Source organism: Clavelina lepadiformis, chromosome 6 (genome assembly GCF_947623445.1).
Source record: "Clavelina lepadiformis chromosome 6, kaClaLepa1.1, whole genome shotgun sequence".
Taxonomy (NCBI): domain Eukaryota; kingdom Metazoa; phylum Chordata; class Ascidiacea; order Aplousobranchia; family Clavelinidae; genus Clavelina; species Clavelina lepadiformis.
Genome location: NC_135245.1, coordinates 3,051,651 through 3,072,029, shown reverse-complemented (window position 1 = coordinate 3,072,029; position 20,379 = coordinate 3,051,651). Strand labels below are relative to the sequence as shown.

Sequence of the window (20,379 nt, the reverse complement as noted above, 5' to 3'; positions counted from 1 at the left end):
GTTTCTTGAACGTCCTATGATAATAAATAAGCAAAGATTTAAGCCTTCAGAGCCCGTTATCGTACCAAAATTTGCATGCACGATTTGTTGTCAAAACTGCTGGACTTTCCAGTTGGAGTAGTCCAATTTGTTTTAATAAGCCATCAGCTTGACACACCTGTTTTTAAATTGTCTTTAATTTTGTTTTATTTTTTCTTTCAGTTTATTGGCAGAAACGAAGTCCTCTTAAAGGGACAAAACTGCCAATTGATATTATACAGCTATGTCTATGTTTCCACCAAATACTGGACCTATAAGAAGAAGTCATCATCCCGGCTCTTCATATGATAATCGAATGCAAACAACTCCTCAAGCGTATCCTTACAGTGGTTTTGATTTACATCAATGATAATTTAAAATGTTTATCCTTTAGAATAGACTTTTCGTATTAAGAAATACTCTGTTTTCTTTTGATGGTATTAGTCAGTGTTCCCCCACTATGGCGATAACTGAGGTGGCGCCAAGTTGTTCCCCATTCATCCTTCAGTATTGGAGCAGAAAGTACTCCCCCCTTTAACCCTTTCATCATCATCAATTCATCATAGCGTATTACAGCTGTTATCCCTGCACATGCGGGGATTGGCCGGTGATTCCCCATGACAGGTTCCTCCAATCCCATCAAACACCCCTTACCCCTTTATAGCTGTGAATTTAATTGAGTATAGATAAAAGAATCCTATGATTATCGGGTTATCGGGTAATAAGTAGGCAAACAACAAGATGCCAAAAATAATAAAATAGCCGTCAATAAACAAGCGGTGTGAACGTTCATCAAATTTTTTTTATAAACTCCATGCTCCAAGTTTGTAATGGGCCAGCCTAATGATTAATATTTTATTGTCATAGTTCCTGGGTTTGGTCAAGTTCTGGCTGGCATCTCATTTACAACCATTCAAGTGTGGTGTGGTTCACCTTGAGCCTGTAGTATTTGTGAATTTATTATTACACGCAAGCGTTCCTACGATGTCAACGTCTTAACCCAGATAGTTGAGGTGTTGCAGCATTGTGACATCTTAATCGAATATTTAAAATCTTCTGCGGGTGGGTCATTTTTGTTAAGGATAAACGCGTTCACATTAAAATTTGTTTGTACTTGGTACCAACTACGCACTTTAAAAGCATGGATGCATTGTATCTATAAATGCATCTCATACAGAGACCCTTTCCCCAATTATTTTGTAAAGTAAACATCTTGGCTTCCTCTAACCTGTGCACATGTACAAGTTATTGGTATTGTTTCTAATATTGTATATATATATGTATAGTGTAGTATATGACATACATTACTATACATTAGGCATGATTTAAGCCTAATGACATTATTATTATATATATGTATATATATATGCTATTGTTTGTATCTGAAGTCTTGGTTTTGTGCTAATTTATCAAATAATTTTTGTAGGTAATCTTTTTGAAAAATCACATGCTTGTTTTCAGAGAGTTTAAAAAACAAATTTATTCGTTTGTTTCTCATTTGTTACATCTGTGCATCAGATTTTTTTCCTTATATGATTTTTCCAAAATGATCAGAATTCCACAAAATCCTAATGCAGGCATTCCACAGCACAATGCAAGTAAGTATATATATGCACAGTTTGTTAATTACGTTATATATTAGTCAATTATACTTTCATGGTTACGATAGCTTTCTAGTTTGTATATGCTTTTATGTGGTAAGCTAGTAGCCAGCTGGTTGTTGCCAAAATGATTTAGGTGTGTTTATGTTCATAAAAATGCATTTTAATTTTAAAAATAATTTTTAGGAAATTACGGATCAACTCCAAGAAGTTTCCCTGGACCTGGATATTCGGTATATAAACTTCTTTTCATTCATTTCAATTTTTTTGAATACTTTCTAGTAGTCTTCGTTCATGACAGAAAGCTTCAGTGTCATATTTTTATGGTTTTTGACGCAAGCATAGCTGCTTCTTGAAAACAATTTTTCTGTAACCTCCGTCTTTCATTTCTTACGGTATGTTGTTACTAAATGTATTTTATCAGGCATACACTTCAAGCTTTTAAAAACCTTGGGTAGGCAAAAGATGCAAAAAGATTCATAATGTCACTGTGTAAGTTAAATGACTTTCCTCGACACAGCGTATTTCGGGTCTGAAGTGAAAATCTTTAAATCATGTATTGTAGCCTACACCATTACAAGCAGTTTAGATCTAAAACTTAATTTGCGAAAAGCGAATGGTCTCGCCCAAGGCACTACATGTCCATGTGAGGCAGTTGTGTAAAAACAATAACACCTCCCAATTTTATTTTTATAATAACATTGGAGGGTAACATAGGAATTATTAATGTAATTGTGAAGTGTACCACGCATGGAAACCGAAAGCACCTGATAGACAAGTAGGGTTAATTTTCTTCTTTGTAGACATGTTATTTAGAAGATTGAATTGTATAAATTCTGATAGTGTGTTTTACATTTCTGTTTCATCTGCACATTCTTCACAAGCTGAATACTGGTTTGAATGGTTAATGACACATACAGTACCTAATACAGTTTACTCCTTCATAAATGTGCTTTGGGGAACAATGAGACACTCGTAGCTTAAAAGATAAAACAAAATTGTGTAAATTCTCTTCACCTCAGCATAATTCTGTGAAGACATGTTATATGGTGACGGTGTATAGTCTTAAACTCAACTGTATATCACACGAATACTATTGCCAATTGTACTAATTAATTAGTGCAACGGTAATCAGTTTTTGACCTCATTTTGGTAAAAATCAATACTGTGAGGAACTTGTTTCGTGTGCTGTGTTCGATCATATTTACCATATGTTGTGCCTTGTGCTCAAAGTGGTAAAAAGACCACCGGTGAGCATCATAATAACCAATGCTATATATTTATACAATAACCAATGCTATATAATTATACAATAACTTAGGCCAGTGGTTAAGTGTGTGTGCATGCCATCAGACATACAACAAGAAACACTGAAACTGAACCAATAGCCAGGGTTACGTAATAACAATAAGTGTATTGCAAGTGTTCCTGCTTGTTACATGTTCAGGTTTAGCGACTGTGTTGTTTGGGTGAAATAAGATGAAGAATTTATTAATGAAATCAAGCCTTTGTGCCTTTCAGCCTGCACAGTCTCCCCACCAACCAGGGCAGTATATGAACCAACATGTTTTTTCATCTGGAGGAGGAACGCCGGAGTTGAACACTTCTCATGTAACCGTGTCATCAACTGGAAAGTCAAATGGAACGTACATGTTTCAACCGAATCAGCGCATGCCTTTTCCTCCACCGCAACAGACACAGGTAAAATAGAATTTGCGCTTTATTGTAGGTTACAGGTAAGTTTTAGTTGTTACTTTTATTGTTGGTATTTTATTGTCAGGTAAGTTACTTTTATTGTTTGTATCTGTCTGCGTTAATCTACCCTTACATATACCAGTACTAAAGGTGTATAATTTGCTGGGTGAAACATTGTGTTGCTTAATCTTACTACAGTTTTTCATACAATCAATGGATTAATTTGTTCTTATTATTTTAACAGTTATTTGTAAATTATGTTGACTTGAAAATGCAGTTTGTTGGGTTCATAGGTTCATTCACAGAATGTGTACACACCTACTACAATACCAAAATTTGCTGCTCACTCAAATTCGAATGCTTCATTTATGGCAAGCATGCCTCAAAACCCCGGTATAATGACTCCTGGTTACTACATGCCGCAACCACAGCCACAGGTAAGCCAAGAGTTATTTGTTATGTTACAGAATGCTGCATTAAGCTGTTTATAATTTGTTATGGATATAAATCTACATGTTCACCAAAAGCACCCCAGACATAATCACATAATACAGTAGCACTTGCCGAAGTCATCGTGCCGTATATTGTTTGGTCCTGGCTGATATCGTATCGTTTACTGTCTCATCAAGTTAAGCTAAGTTGTCGTTGTGTAACTCTTCTATTTGCCTAAGTTAGTCAGACATGTAAAAATTTAGTTTTGGACAATCCTGCACATGAATACCATAGTTTCTTCATTAAAAGTCAACCTTGAACAGAAGCCGCCCTCGATTAGAAGCCTTTATGATATTCCAAAGTATTACTCTATTGAAATTTGCTCACATACATGAGCTTCTGCGATAGGTACTCTGTTTGTGGGGCCGTCTCGATCAATTAAAAAGTAAAAGTCACGCAAAATGATCAAAAATAAAAAATAGCAGCCACAGCTTTTATTCGAAAAATACGGTAGTTTAAAGAAACACTACATTATTGTACAGCAACCTCAAAACTGCTTCTTTGTTGCGTTTTTCTTTTCTCAAAAGTTAAGCTTTCACAGAGTGTTATCAAATTCATTCATGTGTTTATGTTCATGATAAAATAATGTCATAGGAAGGTGAATTGTGAGCTAACTTCTGTGAAATCCACATAAACAACTGAACTTTAGTCAGGCGACAGAAGTCTTCTGTACTTCTTTACCATAGTTGGTCATTGTCATTTCTTGGAACCCCTCGCATGTAATGTTTATTGGTAATATTAATATACCTTTTTTATCATTTCATTTGCTCAACAAACGGCTGTGTTTACATTCCAAAGTTTCTGTTCTGTTGTCCGACTTGTCTTTTGTTTGCTGTGGTGGCTCGTAAATTTGTGTTTGGTTTATTACGTGTTAGTGAGCAATATCTATTCTTCTTTAGGACATTAAACTGATTTAGCTTCTATGCAAAACATGATGATCGCTGAACCGTGTTAACCTCTATATAATTAATAAGGCGGAATATAATTATGGTAGCACTTTAAAGGTTGACTTTTAATTAATAAACATTGCATATATGTACATTTGATTGTGTAGATTGTGATATAAACTGTATGTATGTACATTGAAGTGTAGTTAATTTATGTTAATGCATCTGAGATTTGCAAACTATAGAACAGGAAAGTACACTGCCCGTATATTTAGGTGAGGAAAAAACGATAATTTGCTGATTGATGCTGTCATAATCCTTTATTAACTTGAAAGTTTTTTTGGCTTCCTGCTTAGCTAAGCATTTGTGCCCTATTTACATTTTTCTATATTGTTTTACATGTTTACATCCATTATAAGATACAGGTACACTGCACTGACTGGGAATGTGACAGAAGTTGTGCTATTTTTCTAAAGCTTAAATTTATTGGTGTCTAATGCTTACTGGATTTGCCATTCAACTCAAATTGAACACTCATGTTTTAACTTTTCTGTAAGCGATGTACTTCTTCATTTAGGTTGGTAGAACTCCCCGATTCGTTCCACCCAACAGTGTACAAACAGGCACACCTATGCAAGTCACTTCGCCACATTATTTCCGTAAGTATAAATTTTACTGGAGTTGAGGTTTAATATTTTGAAGCTCTTAACCTTGAAATAATTTTTTAACATTTATGGTATCTTTTTGTATTATGCTATACAACAACATTATGTGTCAGTTATATTATTATGCTTGTTTATTGCAGCGACACAACCACCAACATTTTACCATCAGCAAGGTCCAATGCAGCCAGTCCCTCAATATTATGACAGCACCACAACTATGGTAGGTAACTTAATGAGCTTATCAGAACAGAAGTTTTCTTGGGAATAACATATTGTTTTTTCTCTATTAAGATAAAGATTATCTTAATTTTGAGAGTATTGAATATTTCAGCACTTTCTATAGACAACTTGTCACCACCAATGTGCAAGAATGCAAATTTGTTCTCTGGCTGCCAAGAGCTAATTAGCTATGTCATAAATATGTCCAGTTAATATGCCTTTAAGCTAAATGTAGTAACCTAAGATTAACAAGAACCTGAGGGTTTTGAGCCCCTTTGGATTCAGGAAAAGATATTTGGGGACACCAAGGGGTTATTAACGTGCAACAATATTACAAGGTGCTAGCAAGCAAAATGATATAGATTACAGAAATTACTGGCAAAAAGACGTCTGACTTAGGTAAAATTTTGTTATAAAGAAATTTTAAGTTGTCAAAATGATAATATTCTTCCATAATAGCCTTGCTTTAAATTAATGAAAAAATTACGTCCACATCATAAAGCATAAAGGTAATTCCTCATAAATTTTCCAGCAATTTACTTCAACATTTAACTGTATGGGTAAGAAAATAGTGCCAAGCTTGCAGAAAAGGGGATTATTACCATAGTTTCTGATATTCCTTAAAAGGCATTACTGATTGAAAAAGATTACGAAGTTTTACACTGTATAGCATTGCTCAGTGAAATAGAAATCAACGCTATACACTTGGCGAAAGCTATTGATCACTAGCTAATTACTGCATTGTATCATATCAACTGAATTGCTTTTTCAGTCTTACCAGCCGTCTCCACAGCACCAAATACCTGGACCACCACAAGGTATGATGCAGCAAGCTCCAGTTCAACCTCAGGTGAGTTCATCTTCGATTTTACAGGAAACATCATAGTCTAGCTTTCTAGGCTAGTCTAGTTTTGTCAGCTCACTGCAAAAAAATGAATTCAATTTCAGCCACATTCTGGTGGGCGGGTGCGTAAGGCAATTACAATTCGTGATCCGGATTCATTAAAGGATGTTACAGATGATATTTTGCTATCTGGAAAGAAATCAGGAGGAACATCTCCTTCAGCAAGATCTACCACTGCTCCTGCTATACCAAGTGTGGTAAGTTTTCGGATATTTTTTTATTATTATTTTATTGTTTTCTGAAAGCCATTTTAATTGTGTTCAACTTGTCGTTCCACAGCCGGTGCAACCATCTCCTGAGACTCAGATTGCTGCAGACTTTGCTGCTCGGGTGGCCAAAGTTGCTACAACAAATACTTCCGATCGATCTGCCGGGGCAAGTGTTTTTCATTATTATTCAGTGAAAACAACTAAGTCAACTTTTTTTATCTTGAAGTAATTTTATTGATTTCGGCAAAATGCTCATAAAAAACTCAACAACTTTGGATTAATCAAAGTAACTTTGGCTGTTCGATGGCGAGCTAACCAGCATTCATGATCAGAAGTTATCAAATGAAATCGGTCATAAAGATCGTTTTCCTGTTTTACTCATGCCCATAACTGAGATCTGCTTCACTTTTTAGGCCACTTCTCAGTCAGAGCCTCCCGTCCAAGCCATACCATCATACCCAGCAAGTATACCTCCACCTGCTCAGGTTAGAATGTTACCTTTGCTGTCAGAAGTTTCCTGATTTCTTGTTTCTCTGACGTAACCATGAAGGTTTACCTGTTATTCACTGTATAAAAATACTCATATTCAACTCATTTCAAAGCACTTTTCACTGCTTCAATGCTCAAATTAATCTTGTTTGTGCTTTAGGCTGCTGCTTTGCCTCAAGTCTCAGGAATACCAAGTGGTGTAGATACCTCTGTCCCACCACCGCCACTGGAGGTATCACTTGTTCGTGCTCATTTTGTAAAGCACTGGCCACTCACGTATTACTAAACAGTAGGAATGTGTCAGCTAATTATGGTTAAGCTGGATCCAGATTTACAAACAAATCAGCAAGTACAGTAGTTATTTTAAAACGAAATTTACTATCTACTACAAGTTCATTCGATTGCAAGCGAAAAATGTGCTTAATTGGCGGTGTTGCCTTGCACCACATCAATTGTCCACTTTTCAATCTATGATGCATGTTATGATCTATTGTCTTTGTTTGGTTTCAATAAAGCATAGGCCCGACTTTGCAAATTAATCCGATTGTGACGACAAACACGGGTGCCGTAACCAATATGATTTGGCAGAATATGTAATTCCAAAATTACAAAGCACAGGTTTTGTTAAACAGTGCTGCTACCCAAGTTTCCTATACGTTGCATGTAGGTCAAAGCCCTTTAAAGCAATTATGCTTGGTTACGGACAGTTCAGCAATGCATTGCCTTCCTTTTTTTCCTCGAAAAGGCTTTAAAGTTAGTCCGCTAGTGCAATGGTTGTCGACCTTTTTTGCTTTCGGTGCCCTGCAAACTACAAAAAGATTTTGCGGCACCCACAGTTGAACCTAAGAGCTTCTGCATCGAATGAAACCAAATTTAGGTGTAAAGTTTGAAATCAAAATATTACATTGAAAACAGTTTTGAAAAACACAAAATAAACTACTGTACCGGTGCATAACATTTATGACTTGAAACATAATACCGGTATTATGGCATAATAAAAGTATATGACTTCAAAATAACATCACAGTATGCTACCGTATTCCCTGGACTAGTGTGAATTATGTGCAATAGATCACAGCAATTAGATTAGTGTCCGATTCAACAAGAATTTTTCACTGCTAAGTGACGTTGCAGTTGTTAATTTTCACAGGGACAAACAGACATTTGCAAGGGACAAGCTTAACTGCATCTCCACCAAGTCACGTATAACAAAAAGATTGTAATAAAATGAGCTCTTCAGTTCATCCTAAAGAGATGTTTTATTTGTAAAAATTAGCAAGCAATAGCATTTCATTTGATTTTTTAATTTTCGCAGTGGAGCTGGCAGGTTCAAGTATAATATAAAGTGGGGCGATTTAGTTTGCATCATTTCTGATACAGTGAATACGTGGCAAGGCATCATAATATGCAGAGTAGACTTAGATTGAAAATGAAGAAAGGCGATTTTAACATGTTGCCGCCTTCACTATTATAATTTTGCTCAAAGTTCAAAACTGGCTGACCGAGACTTTTTTACGAGTGAAAATTTAGCAATTGAAATTTCAATTAATTTTCAGATCCAGCGCTGATTTGCCCTCCCCTAATAACCATTATATTGTTTGTCTTCACCATTCTTGTTATACTTACCGCCTGTCATGTTTTCGGAGTTGTTATTTAGTGGCATGTTGCAAATTTTAACTTCTTGCGGTGAAATTGTAATGTTGAACAATTGAGCAATAATAAAGGGGGTGTGGGCTAATGAACTTATCACAATATGGGGTCAATCCATTTTGTTTAACACCTATATTTTTTATATAACTCAAGTTTACTTTTTTCAGACATTGAGCCAACCCGTGGCCCCCAAAACAAGCATCCCAGCTGATGCGGCTCTTTCAGAATCCCCCTCCCAACATATGCAAGTGTCCCCTGCTTATCCAAACCTCGTTGAAGGATCTGGAGCTTCCCCGGAATTATCGATGCCGAAAAAGAACCCCACCCCACCGGTTCAAGTTGTGACCCCGACTTCGATTAAACCACGCCAAGAGGCCCCAGTTGCAGTCGTACAGCCAGTGCCACACATGGCTCCAGCTGTCGATACAAATGTGTTAGAAAAAATGCACAAGATGGAGGAAAAATTTGAAGTTGAAATGGAACAGGCTGAGACCAAGCCAATTATTAATCATGCTGAACCATCGAAAAGCTCTATTTCTGCTGTTGTGGATGAAAAAAGTCCAGATACTTCAGTCAGTGATGCTAGCATTGTAGAAACATCAGATGTCAGCACACCAAGTCCAGTTGTTGAAAAATGTGTTGACAAACCGGAGCAAGGTCCATCTCTAAATAATCAGTCAAACAAGCCTTCTGCACCAGAACCTTCTAAGCCATCTGAAGTTGTCGGGGAAAAACTCACCCAGCCTGAACCTGTTCTAGAAGACCGAAGCAGTGTGGACGGGGCATCCACCCCTGCTGTAGTCGTTACTTCGCCTGCTGCTCTTCCAGAACTTAGTGTTCCTGCAGAAGTGCCTCCTCCCAAAGTAGATGATGTTAAAAGCAAACAGGCGGAACCCGTTCAGGATGAGAAAATACCTGTCAAGGCAGATGATAAGCTAGCTCCAACTGATGAAGATAACAAGAGCGACGGTGACAAGAGAGTCCCGCCTGAATCCGAGTCCAAAGCTGTGGATGAGACAAAGGCTGCCCCAGTTGCAAAAGTAAAATAGCACTTTATGCTTTATGTTTACATGCTTAATTGTTCACATAATATCTCAGTATACAGTGGTGGTAAGTTCACTCCATGGATCGAAGTATTTTAGCAAGCAAAGCATATTTCATGTAAAATAGTAATTTTAAACACTTTTTCAAACCAGGGTCTTAATTTAGAAGTGTAGACTAATAATAAAACCATTCATTGCATAAAATTTAAACACACCAGTGTGCATTTTCCCCAAATTACAATGCTTAGTAATTTGTACATTTCTTCAGGTATTTTCTCAGCGGTTAGGGTTTTTGAAAATAAAAAGATATATATATATATATATATGTAAAATCAGATATACATCAGATATATAGCTTACCCAATGATGCTAAAAAATATAAAATTGAAAAGTTTTAACTAAGCTTTGTTTGTTTTGCTTGTATGACGTTTGTAGTATGCATTCAGTGTTTTTTGAAGTGAATCAAAAGTCAGCCGATGAATTGACTACAACACTATATCATATAGATATATTTAAAACATCAATAATTTCAACAATATCCTGATGTCAAATTTCCGACCGAACCACTGCAGTAAACCTAATGCCAATTTCATAATAATGTGCCCACAGTTAATCAACACAAACACACACACCCCTTCCTAGTTGTGTCAACTCAATTGTTAAACATAGTTGTAGCATAAAAAATACTATGCTTGCCACCAGGCCTAATTTCAATAACAAAACGTGCTGTAGTTTTCAAAAAAATATATCTTATTGTAATCTTCCCTGACAAAGCTCACCGGCATGGGTTTGCGGTTGGTTCATGAAAGAATTAATTCACCAGCTGAGCACCTTTTGTCATAGTTGTAGGTTGTTTCAAGCAGGTAAAGTATGACCCAGGGTGTGTTGCTCATATATACACATCATTTGTAATTCAGGACGTGCAACCTGCTGAAGCCCCTGAAAGTGCGCCCAAGAATGTTTCGAGTGAAAATAAAGCTGTAAAAGCTAAGAACAAAGTGAAAGAAGAAGAATCGGCCGCCATCTCAGAACAGAGTATAAAATAAAGTTGTATATTATGTCAACCTTCTTCACTCACACTTGTATGAAGAGATAATAATTTGCCTTAAAGGCGTTTTTGTGCCATTTCCTTGCAATTCTTCAAACTTAACTTTCCTGTAAATTATGTGGCAATGGTTACAATTCAACGTTTCTTTCCAAGTGCTTTGCACACTAATCAGTGTTATACATGCTATGCATGAACATGTTGATTTCACTTCTAGAAGAAACACAGGAACTTGATCCAAATGAAAAGAAGATCTATCAACGCGACTTCTTGATGCAGTTTCGATATCACTCGCAGTCTATGGAGAAACCTCAGGGACTTCCAGCAATCGGAGATATTATGATTGATCAGGTGAAACTTTTGGTCATGTAAATACAGGTAAATGTAGGATTCATTGCAGTGTATCATGTTGGCGCTACACTGATAGTAATAACTCAGCGGTTAATTATGCATGATTATGGTGATTGTGACTATGCTAAGGTGGTCCTTGGTCAGCTTTTTTCGTATGACTGCTAACGCAAGATAATTTGTGCCATCTTGTGACTGCAGCTCAGCTTTGGCTTCATTAAATTGACGTTTTTAATTTGCTAGCCTTACCCCAAAACATCAAATGCACCGCCCTCATTCAACGAAGGGGGTTATAGAGGTGGTGGAAACGCTGATACATTTGCGCCATCGTACATGCGTAGGGGAGATAGCAGTGGCCATGGTGGAAGGGTAAAAATTTTTTTTCTTGACCACTTTACTTCCTTGTAAATTGCTTAAAACGACACGCACTGCTTAATTTCCATGGTGATGGAGCTGTGATTGGTACATAGCACTTGAACTCCACACACAAGCAAATCGTACTTTTAACAGACCAATTTATACTAAATCAAAGCCTTGTTTGCTAAATACAGTCCAATTCTCGTGGTATGCGAGGAATGAACCAGCGCCAGGGCGGTTATTCTTACTCTGGATCGCAAGGAGGACCAAGACAGGTAAAGCATGTGTCGATCAAAAGAGAACCAGAGCCAGAATTGAAAAAGAGTGAAAACCCATGGATGCCAAGCAAGCTGGACAGTAAAGCTACAGAATCTACAGAAGAAGCACAAACTGCGGTTTGTTTTTTAAGAGTCATTGTCTTAAATTGGTTGTTATGTTGTTACTTTCTGGTGCGTAAGTCTTTTTGTATGGTTACAGCATTGTGTTTAGTGTCACAACGTTTGTGTATTATATCTAACATTGTAACATATTTTTTCTTCTAACATGGCTGAATTTCTCATAAATATTGTTTCAGGAGGTCTTACGTCAAGTGAGGTCAATATTGAACAAACTGACTCCCCAGAAATTCAGCCCTCTCATGCAGAAATTCCAGCAGCTAGCAATCAATTCGGAGCAGAGATTGAGAGGAGTGATTGACCTGATCTTTGAGAAAGTAAGTTATAAACTTCCGTCAGTGCCACCACGGTTTGTTCAATTTTGTTTGCAATTTACAATAGTTACAATAAAATACATGTTAACAGTTTACATTCTTAAGTGAGTAGTGCCAGAATTGTGGATATTCTTTTTTATTTGTTCATTGCTTTTTACCGAGCTGAAATTGTTTCTTCTTATTATTACCATGGTTTCTATCTATTTATTACTAGTTACTATCGACATGGAAAGCTGCTTGATTTTGTGTTGCGACTAGGACAATTCCACAAAAATTCATTGTTAATTGCAATAAATAGAGAAACCAACTTTGCTGGTACTTTTTTCGTTGTATTACTTGTTTGTTTCTTGATCAAGTTTTTTCCTCGCAGGCCATAGATGAACCGGGGTTCTGCGAGGCATATGCAAATATGTGCCGTACAATGTCACAATTACGGATCACAACCCCAGCAACATCAGGTCAGTCTCAGCAACAAACAGCTATCGTTGAATTTCGCAAGGTCTTGCTCACCAGATGCCAGCGTGAATTTGAGAAGGATCGTCAGAACGAAGAAGTTCTCAGCAAACTTCGACAGAAATTAGAAGAGGCGACCACGCCTGTAAGAGAACAACTCTATAGATTTTACAAAACCGATTATTTGTTCGTGATTTAGATTTTTTTTCTCTGTTATAACAAACATAGGAAACTAAACAACAATGCAAAGAGAAGTTGGATGTCGCTGAAACTAAAGAACGGAGAAGAATGTTGGGAAATATTCGATTCATCGGCGAGCTTTTCAAGCTCAAAATGTTAACGGAATCTATCATGCACAATTGCGTAATGTCGTTGTTCAAAGGCAGGGATGACGAATCCCTGGAATCCTTATGTAGGTTGTTGGCTACCATCGGCAAAGATCTTGACCATGCCAAAGGAAAGGTGTGTTAAGTGCAATCGATGCTGTGATGCTTATTAAGAATAAAATAATATTTTTGGTGGAAATTGTGTGCTTTGATGAATAAATTGAACATTATAATCTTCTAGCCACGGATGGATCAGTACTTCCAGCAAATAGACAAGGTGATACGGGAAAAAAAGACATCTTCCCGTGTTCGTTTCATGTTACAGGATGTTGTGGACCTTAGGAAGGTAACAATATACCTATTATTAACAAAAGCTTAAAGACTTATTAACATAAATTTAATGAGCCCTACACACTAAAGAAAGTTCCCCATGTTTTCCCTTTTCTGAAAGTTAGATACAGTCAGACCTTGTTAATCCGTACTACTTTGTTTTGTCAAAAATGTTGCTTTAGCGAGGTGTATGGATAAACAATCGGAAGATTATTACAGTAAAATCAGTAATGTAAAATAACATGCATTTCTGACAACACTAGATTAAGAACAGTGTTGAAGAACCAACTGCGTCCAAAATAAATGATTCATGTACAGCAATGTAGAAAATTGGTCAATAGCTGCACCTAATCCAAACTTTGAACTCTGACAATAACAACTTGGCGTATAAATGTAACATTTGTCATAATTCGGATAAGCTGGTGTTTTTTTTATTGATTTGGCATATCCGTTTCTAAATTGCCGTGTAAGTTGGACACCCAGGTTTCTGGATTGAAGGAGTGAAATGCATGGAAAAAACGTTTCTAGCAGTTTCATATTGGATAAAACTGATTCTGTTTCTTTTGTGTTTGGTTAAAAGAGACCTGACTGAACAATGAGCATATTATTTACATTGCAAATATTGTTTTTAGAATAATTGGGTTCCAAGAGCCGTTCAGGCTCAAGGTCCTAAAACAATCGACCAAATTCACGCCGATGCGAAAGAAGAAAAAGAGCAGTTGGCATTGCAAGCTGCCGTCATAGCATCTACTGCTGCGAGCAACTCCGGTGGAAAGTCGCAGGTAGAAATATTCTTGCTAAGTTAAATGCTTTTTGCAAACTAGGGATTGAAGCCATTGGCCTGGGTTTGAACTAGGCCAGATATTCCTAGTGTTACTTGTATCTTCAAAATTGACTTTGTGCTTTTTCAAAGATTGTAATGACAACGATTGCGTTTTTTAGTTTTCTTTGCCATTTGTATGGTTGTAATTTCAGTAGAGGAGAGATGTGTTCCATAGTGCTTAGATCTGTGCATTTTTGTGAACGACAAAGTTTTTGTTCCATTTTAGTCTCGTGGCAGCCGAAGGGGTGGTGGTGGACAGTCTGGTGAATCTGATGGATGGACGAAAGTGCAACAGAAGGTGACCTACGATCCGACAAAGATGAAACTGTCCAAGGTGTGTGGCATTAACAAAACCTCAATTTATGCTTACTTAACTTGTGAACATTCTAAATTGTGTGCTGGAGCATCCAGTAACAAGCGCTGATTTATTGCAACAAAACTTGTCACAGCCGCAAAACTTTGACGAGAGCACGGTCACACTCGGCCCAACTCGCGGCAAGGGATGGAAGTCCGGAAGCGGATCCACTGCAACGAAAACAGGATCGGGAAGTTATGGTCGAGATCGAGACAGGGAACGAGAGCGAGACAGAGACATAGAACTCACGCCGCGATCATCGACCCCGACCATCATGAACAGATTTTCTGCTTTGGGAGCATCTGGTGGTCAGGATTCTTACGTACAACGGGGACCTGGGCGGTAAGTTTATCGTGAAGCAATCGTTGAACAATGTAAATATTGATTAATATTAAAAATGATGTCGTTTTAGGGAAGTAAGTTAACATTTTTAATTAGCTTTTTGTGTTGTTTTCAAGCATGATAAATTAGTTAGTATATCAAGGGTAGTAATTCAGTATTTAAAATATTAAATAAATATCTTTATTATGTTGATTAAATCAATTTATGGTAGCAAAATGTTGGGAGCTGCGACTCATACGTAGAATGAATTAATAAATCAATTTATGTTCAAACAATTGTTTTGAATTTATTTAGTGTCTATGGATTATATTGCTGGGTTTATTATTATCTACCTACTTGGTTGCTGTTTGTTTTTCTGGTAAAACTAATAATTCGACAATGTTTGAAGAGCATCTTCCAGAGAAGGAAGCAAGAGTGGATCCCGAGGTTCTTCCGGATCAGGAGGAATACGGGATTCTGGAAGAAATGAAAGACAAGCTGTCTTGGACACTGCAAGGAGGCTGACCTCCCAGGAAAGCAAATCTACGAGAAGAGGTATGAAATAAAGCAGAAATACTTGCAATTTTTTTCACAAAACCTGAAAGTCTGAACTATAATTGACACTTTCTCACACAACACGTTATGCCTGGCTTAGCATCTATGGTCTTCATCAATTTTTTCTTTAAACCACCACCTTTAGTTCTTAAGTGGTTGAATCTCAGTATTCCGTTTACTTGAATTTTTTTCTAGTTTACACAAATTAACGTTTCTTTGCTTTATCTCAGGTTCAGCCCCAGTATCAAAGAGTTCAACAGATTCGCTTTCAAGCACTAAAACTATCACTGATGAAGCTCAGATTGAGAAAGAATATAGAGGAATCATCAAAGAGTATTTTCATCTTGTTGATATTAAGGTATAAATAACTCTACAATCTACATATACATAATATCAGTAAATTAAAACAAGGTTTGTGAGTTGCCCAGTCTTTTTTATCAAATCTCAATTTTTTATTTTTTTTGATTCCTTAGAATAGGCTTTCTTTCGCAATTAAATCCTTTCATTAGCGCAGTGGTTCTCAAACTTTTTAAAAGAAAGTACGCAACGGTCTCCTAGCAATTTTTTAAATGCCTCACGGTCCCCTAAAAAATCAACACAAAACAACACGTTGGTTTTTATGGTATCAATGTGGCGGGTGTAGGCCTACCTGCTTCTTTACAACCAGTTCGGCTACGTTTGGTTCCGTTTTAGACAACGCAACTCTAATATCGTGAATCACATTCAACCGGTTTCGAGCTTTTGGCTTGATGGCAAGTAGTGCCGTTTTTTTGGAAGATGCTTCACGGTCCCAGAAAATTGTCTCACGGACCCCAAAAGGACCGCGGACCCCAGTTTGAGAACCACTGCATTAGCGCATTGAACAGTCAATTTGTTACCGATTTTGATTTCACATCGCAAAATTTATCGCTCCCTGGTTTAGTTACCATGAAATAAACTGCTTTATGTCAATTTGAGGATGGTCGTCGTAATTAAACAGTGAATATCTTCATAAAAGCGGAAAAAGTCGTAGCTTTGCTTGAATAAATTCAACAAATTTCAAAAATTTCAAACTGTAAAATAAAATTGGAAAATGCAGATTTGGAACAAAAGAGCATAGAATATTCTTAAATGTTTAAGTGTTCCATGTTGTACATCCTTAATCACCCACTTTAATAAAAAGTGTTTTTGCATGACGCAGGAAGCGTATGAGTGCTTCAGTGCTATGATTGTTCCCTCTGCATCGATTTATCACTTTCCTCGAATCGCGTTGGAAATGTCTCTGGAAAAATCCTCAACAGATCGCAACAACGTTGCTCAGCTTTTGTGTAACTTTGTAAAAAATAAAAGAATAAAAACAGAGGACTACATGAAGGGGTGAGTGGCTTGACAATATTTTATACCACCAATATTTTCTGGTGCTCGTGGCAAATTAAAGTGTTTTAAAGTTTTTCTTGTCAAAAGTTTTTCCATTCTCAAGTTTTTCTTTTTAACTTAAGAAGTTTCTTTTTTAACTTCAGTGATTCATATCAAGTTTTTTTTTGAAGCGGAAGATTGTGTTTAGTTAATTTCTAAAGTAAGCGTAGCATTTTTGAAAGACTTCAAGACTTTCAATCAACTGAACTTAACTTGATCATGCTCTAACGACATTAAATTTTCTCTCTCATTTACAGGGTTGTTGAAAACATGGCGCTGGCAATCGACATTGAACTAGATTTGCCAAAGGTCTGGTCGTGTGTTGCCGAGCAGATTGCCCCCATTTTCTATTCGTCAGGAAATCTCATTCATCTTCGCCAGTTGTCTAATCTTGCTGAACCACTTTTTGAGGAAGACAAGGCTGCTGTTTTTGTTGCTGAGATATTAAAATGCCTTATCAAACAACTGGTATTTTTTGTTTCCAGCTAAACTTTGTTCTTCACTTTCAGTTGTATATTTTTCAACAGTACGGCTGCAGGATTTTATCTTCTCTGCGCTTGTCTGTCATCATTTTTGAGTTATTTTTATCTTCGATTTAATATTGGCACGACTTGTTTCGAATTGATGCGATACTGTCAGTGCTTTATTAACAGAGAATATTTTGAACAGTCTGTAGATACTGCTGTGCAATATTGGAATGAATCTGACTTACATTGGGAGCAAATACTTAAAACAGAAGATCAATCCACCATTGAAAGCTTCCTAAAGCAACACGTGAGCGCAATGAGAACTTATTACATCAAAGCTGAAGAAACCCATTAAATTGCTTAAAGTTTTTCACAATTTGACTTATCCAAAGTTTCTGTGGCTTATATTGCTATATAATAAGTATTTTGAGTTAATGAGGGTTTTGAGTAAGTTGAGTTGACATCTACCCTAGAATGTGTTTGGTTCTTTTGTTGATGATTCTCCAGTGAAGTGCTTCGTCTCTGCAGACATTACTTTCCCTTAATCAAACAATTTTAAAGTTACAATATCCTCTATAATAGAATACTACAGGCTTGCAGTAATACCATGCTGTGTTTTTTCAAATAGTTTGTTGGTTTCCGGTCATATTTATTGTGTTAGTTCTCTTTCCAATAACCTAGTTAATTGAAAAGTATACTTACAGAACTTGGAAGCATTTTTCGCCACAGGCAAGCAGAAAGATGACTTAGAAGCCAGATCGAAATCAATACAAGACTTCGAAACTCACCAGTCCGCCATCACCAAGCAATTAGACATGAAGAAATCCAACGATGACATTTACGAGTGGATTCAGCAGACAGCCTCGGCAGAAGAACGTGCCCACCCGCCGTTCGTTCGTGCTCTCACCACTGCTGTCTGTGACAAAGCAATCATTCAAAGTAGGTTGGAATATCTCAACAACTAATCTAAAATGTACCGAATTTTATTAACATAATTTTTATAATCTGCCACGGCTTCTTATTTCTTTGGCATGGGCCTAGCGGTCTTACATACTCCTTAATATGATGAGTCTTAATAAATTACTGAGTTTTTTAACCGATACTTAAATTAGCGGCGAGCGTTAATATTTTTTAACTTTATATCAAAAAAGTATTTAGTTGTAATTGATGATATTGGCAAAGCATTTATGGTTAAATATATGTCGCAAATTTGCCACTGTTGTGACGTGGTTTCGGCGATGGTGACGATGCAATGCGAATTCCTTAAGTGTGTCGATTGATATTAAATTCAAGTAGTTTTCTGCAAAGGACGTCTTGTGTGGGCGATAAGTGGCAGACGTAGTTAAACGAACTCAAGCTATATCTGACTTTAGTGTAGTTACATCGGTGGAGGTTGATGCTGGACTACAGCTCGGTTCAGTCGGTGGTTTGTCGCGTGCGTGTACGGTACTGGTATTTGTCGTAATTATATGACAGCTTGCCAAGATATGTACTATATAACAAGAGATTTTTTGCGGAATACAAACGTCACTTGCGGATAATCGCATGCTGGTGACTTCGTGTACCCTGCAATCACATGCAACTCCTATTTTTAACTACATCTTTCCCTATTTTATTGTATTACATTATTATAAAACTCACTGCACGGTGCGCTTGCCGACTAGATTTCTATTCCCTCACTCGCCATAGTCAATAAAAGATTTTTTTTTAAATCTCACACTTTGACCGCATTTTCTCACTTTAGGTGACAAGCAGCTTGAAGTGGACAAGGATTTTCTCAAAGATAGATCCCTTCTGCTTAAAAAGCTAATTGATACTGAAGAGAAGGAACTCCAAGCTGTTTACGCGCTTCAAAAGCTATTTCTTATCTTAGAACAACCACCCAGTAAGGAAAAACGTAAATTAGACGGACGCACGTAGTGCAAATAATTATATTTTTACTTATAAGTTAAGTAACTAAAATTGCGTTTCGATTTCTCTTTACGCTTCATGTGTTTCTTCAGACGTGTTAAAACTGCTATTTGATTCGCTTTACGATGATGACGTCATTTCGGAACAGACCTTTTTTAAATGGGAGAAAGAAGAAGACCCGGCGGAGAGCGAGGGAAGAGGAGTGGCTTTGCTCTCGGTCAATCCCTTCTTCACCTGGCTCCGCTCCGAGGAAGCGGAGAGCGACGAATGAAAACAAAGAGACCTAAATAAATATGAATTTTGTTTAAAAAGCGTTTGCCGCCGCGCCGAGGACATTTTAATTGTCCACTTTAAATCGGAAAATAAGCAAAAATACAAAAATGAGGGATATTGTGACCCTGTAATAACTCAAGACTTATTTATTTATTGCTTGTTTTAATTATGTGTCTCGCAATTTTCCGTTACACACATCGAAATGGGGGAGCTATTTGCAGAGTTACGAGGGCTGTTTGTCTTTTTCTTGGAGGGTGGTAAGTAACAAGGTTATTACTTGTCGGGCGTGCTGAGTTAAGGGGAGCTGAGGTGCTCAGTTTAAACAATGTTGTGTACAGTTGAATCGTAATTTATTAAAACATGTAATGGAGCATTATCGTACTTATTTCAAAGTTCATGGACGTGGCAGTATGCGTTGTAAGTGGACAGGACTGGCGTTACACCAGCAATGCCATGGTGCCGGCAGCTACTTGGTGACATACCTCTGCTACCACGTTTGCACTCGGAAATTTCTTTCTAAAAAACTTTATGGCAAACCATTCCATTTTTTCAATAAAAAGCGAAAGCGATTTCATAACTGCGGACGTTAGAATCCAACGCAATGCTTTCGCTGACTCTTTTTGTTGTTGCGGCCAATTTCGCAACATTTGCAAAGTATAATATGCTGTTGGAGATCAATGCTCATTGGATATCACAATCACTGTGTCTCACAATCCGAATTCTGGAAGTTTAATTGGCTATTTTTGCTGCTATGCCTGAGCGCGAAACGTGACACAGCCGTGTTGCTTCTGAGGTTGATAGACAGCAAGTCGAACCCAAATATTATTGAATTCCCAGCT

At 37.1% G+C, this 20,379-nt stretch overlaps 1 protein-coding gene across 2 annotated transcripts; it reads left to right on the top strand.

Annotated features, from left to right (window-relative positions):
- Positions 1-201: 201 nt before the first annotated feature.
- On the top strand, positions 202-19,911 carry LOC143463041 (eukaryotic translation initiation factor 4 gamma 3-like). Of its 2 annotated transcripts, XM_076961399.1 has the most exons (32): positions 202-354; positions 1,573-1,616; positions 1,806-1,852; positions 3,141-3,320; positions 3,608-3,751; positions 5,271-5,352; positions 5,499-5,578; positions 6,350-6,427; positions 6,526-6,678; positions 6,761-6,856; positions 7,104-7,175; positions 7,340-7,411; positions 8,997-9,869; positions 10,790-10,907; positions 11,135-11,268; positions 11,509-11,634; positions 11,817-12,017; positions 12,197-12,334; positions 12,702-12,929; positions 13,013-13,246; positions 13,352-13,456; positions 14,073-14,222; positions 14,490-14,597; positions 14,713-14,960; positions 15,349-15,494; positions 15,725-15,852; positions 16,675-16,850; positions 17,147-17,357; positions 17,559-17,663; positions 18,061-18,295; positions 19,101-19,241; positions 19,360-19,911. In XM_076961399.1, exons 1-32 carry the CDS (start codon positions 263-265, stop codon positions 19,536-19,538), a joined length of 5,124 nt encoding a protein of 1,707 aa, XP_076817514.1. In that variant the 5' UTR covers positions 202-262; the 3' UTR covers positions 19,539-19,911. The 2 variants fall into 2 exon arrangements, with proteins under 2 accessions (XP_076817514.1, XP_076817515.1); XM_076961400.1 differs by lacking the exon at positions 11,509-11,634.
- The last annotated feature ends 468 nt before the right edge of the window (positions 19,912-20,379 follow it).

Coding starts and splice junctions, on each gene's coding strand:
- LOC143463041 (XM_076961399.1), top strand. CDS start 263: ATGTCTATGTTTCCACCAAATACTGGACCTATAAGAAGAAGTCATCAT. Junction 15,853..16,674: donor TTCATCTTGTTGATATTAAG/GTATAAATAACT, acceptor TGCATGACGCAG/GAAGCGTATGAGTGCTTCAG. Junction 17,664..18,060: donor AAAGCTTCCTAAAGCAACAC/GTGAGCGCAATG, acceptor GTATACTTACAG/AACTTGGAAGCATTTTTCGC.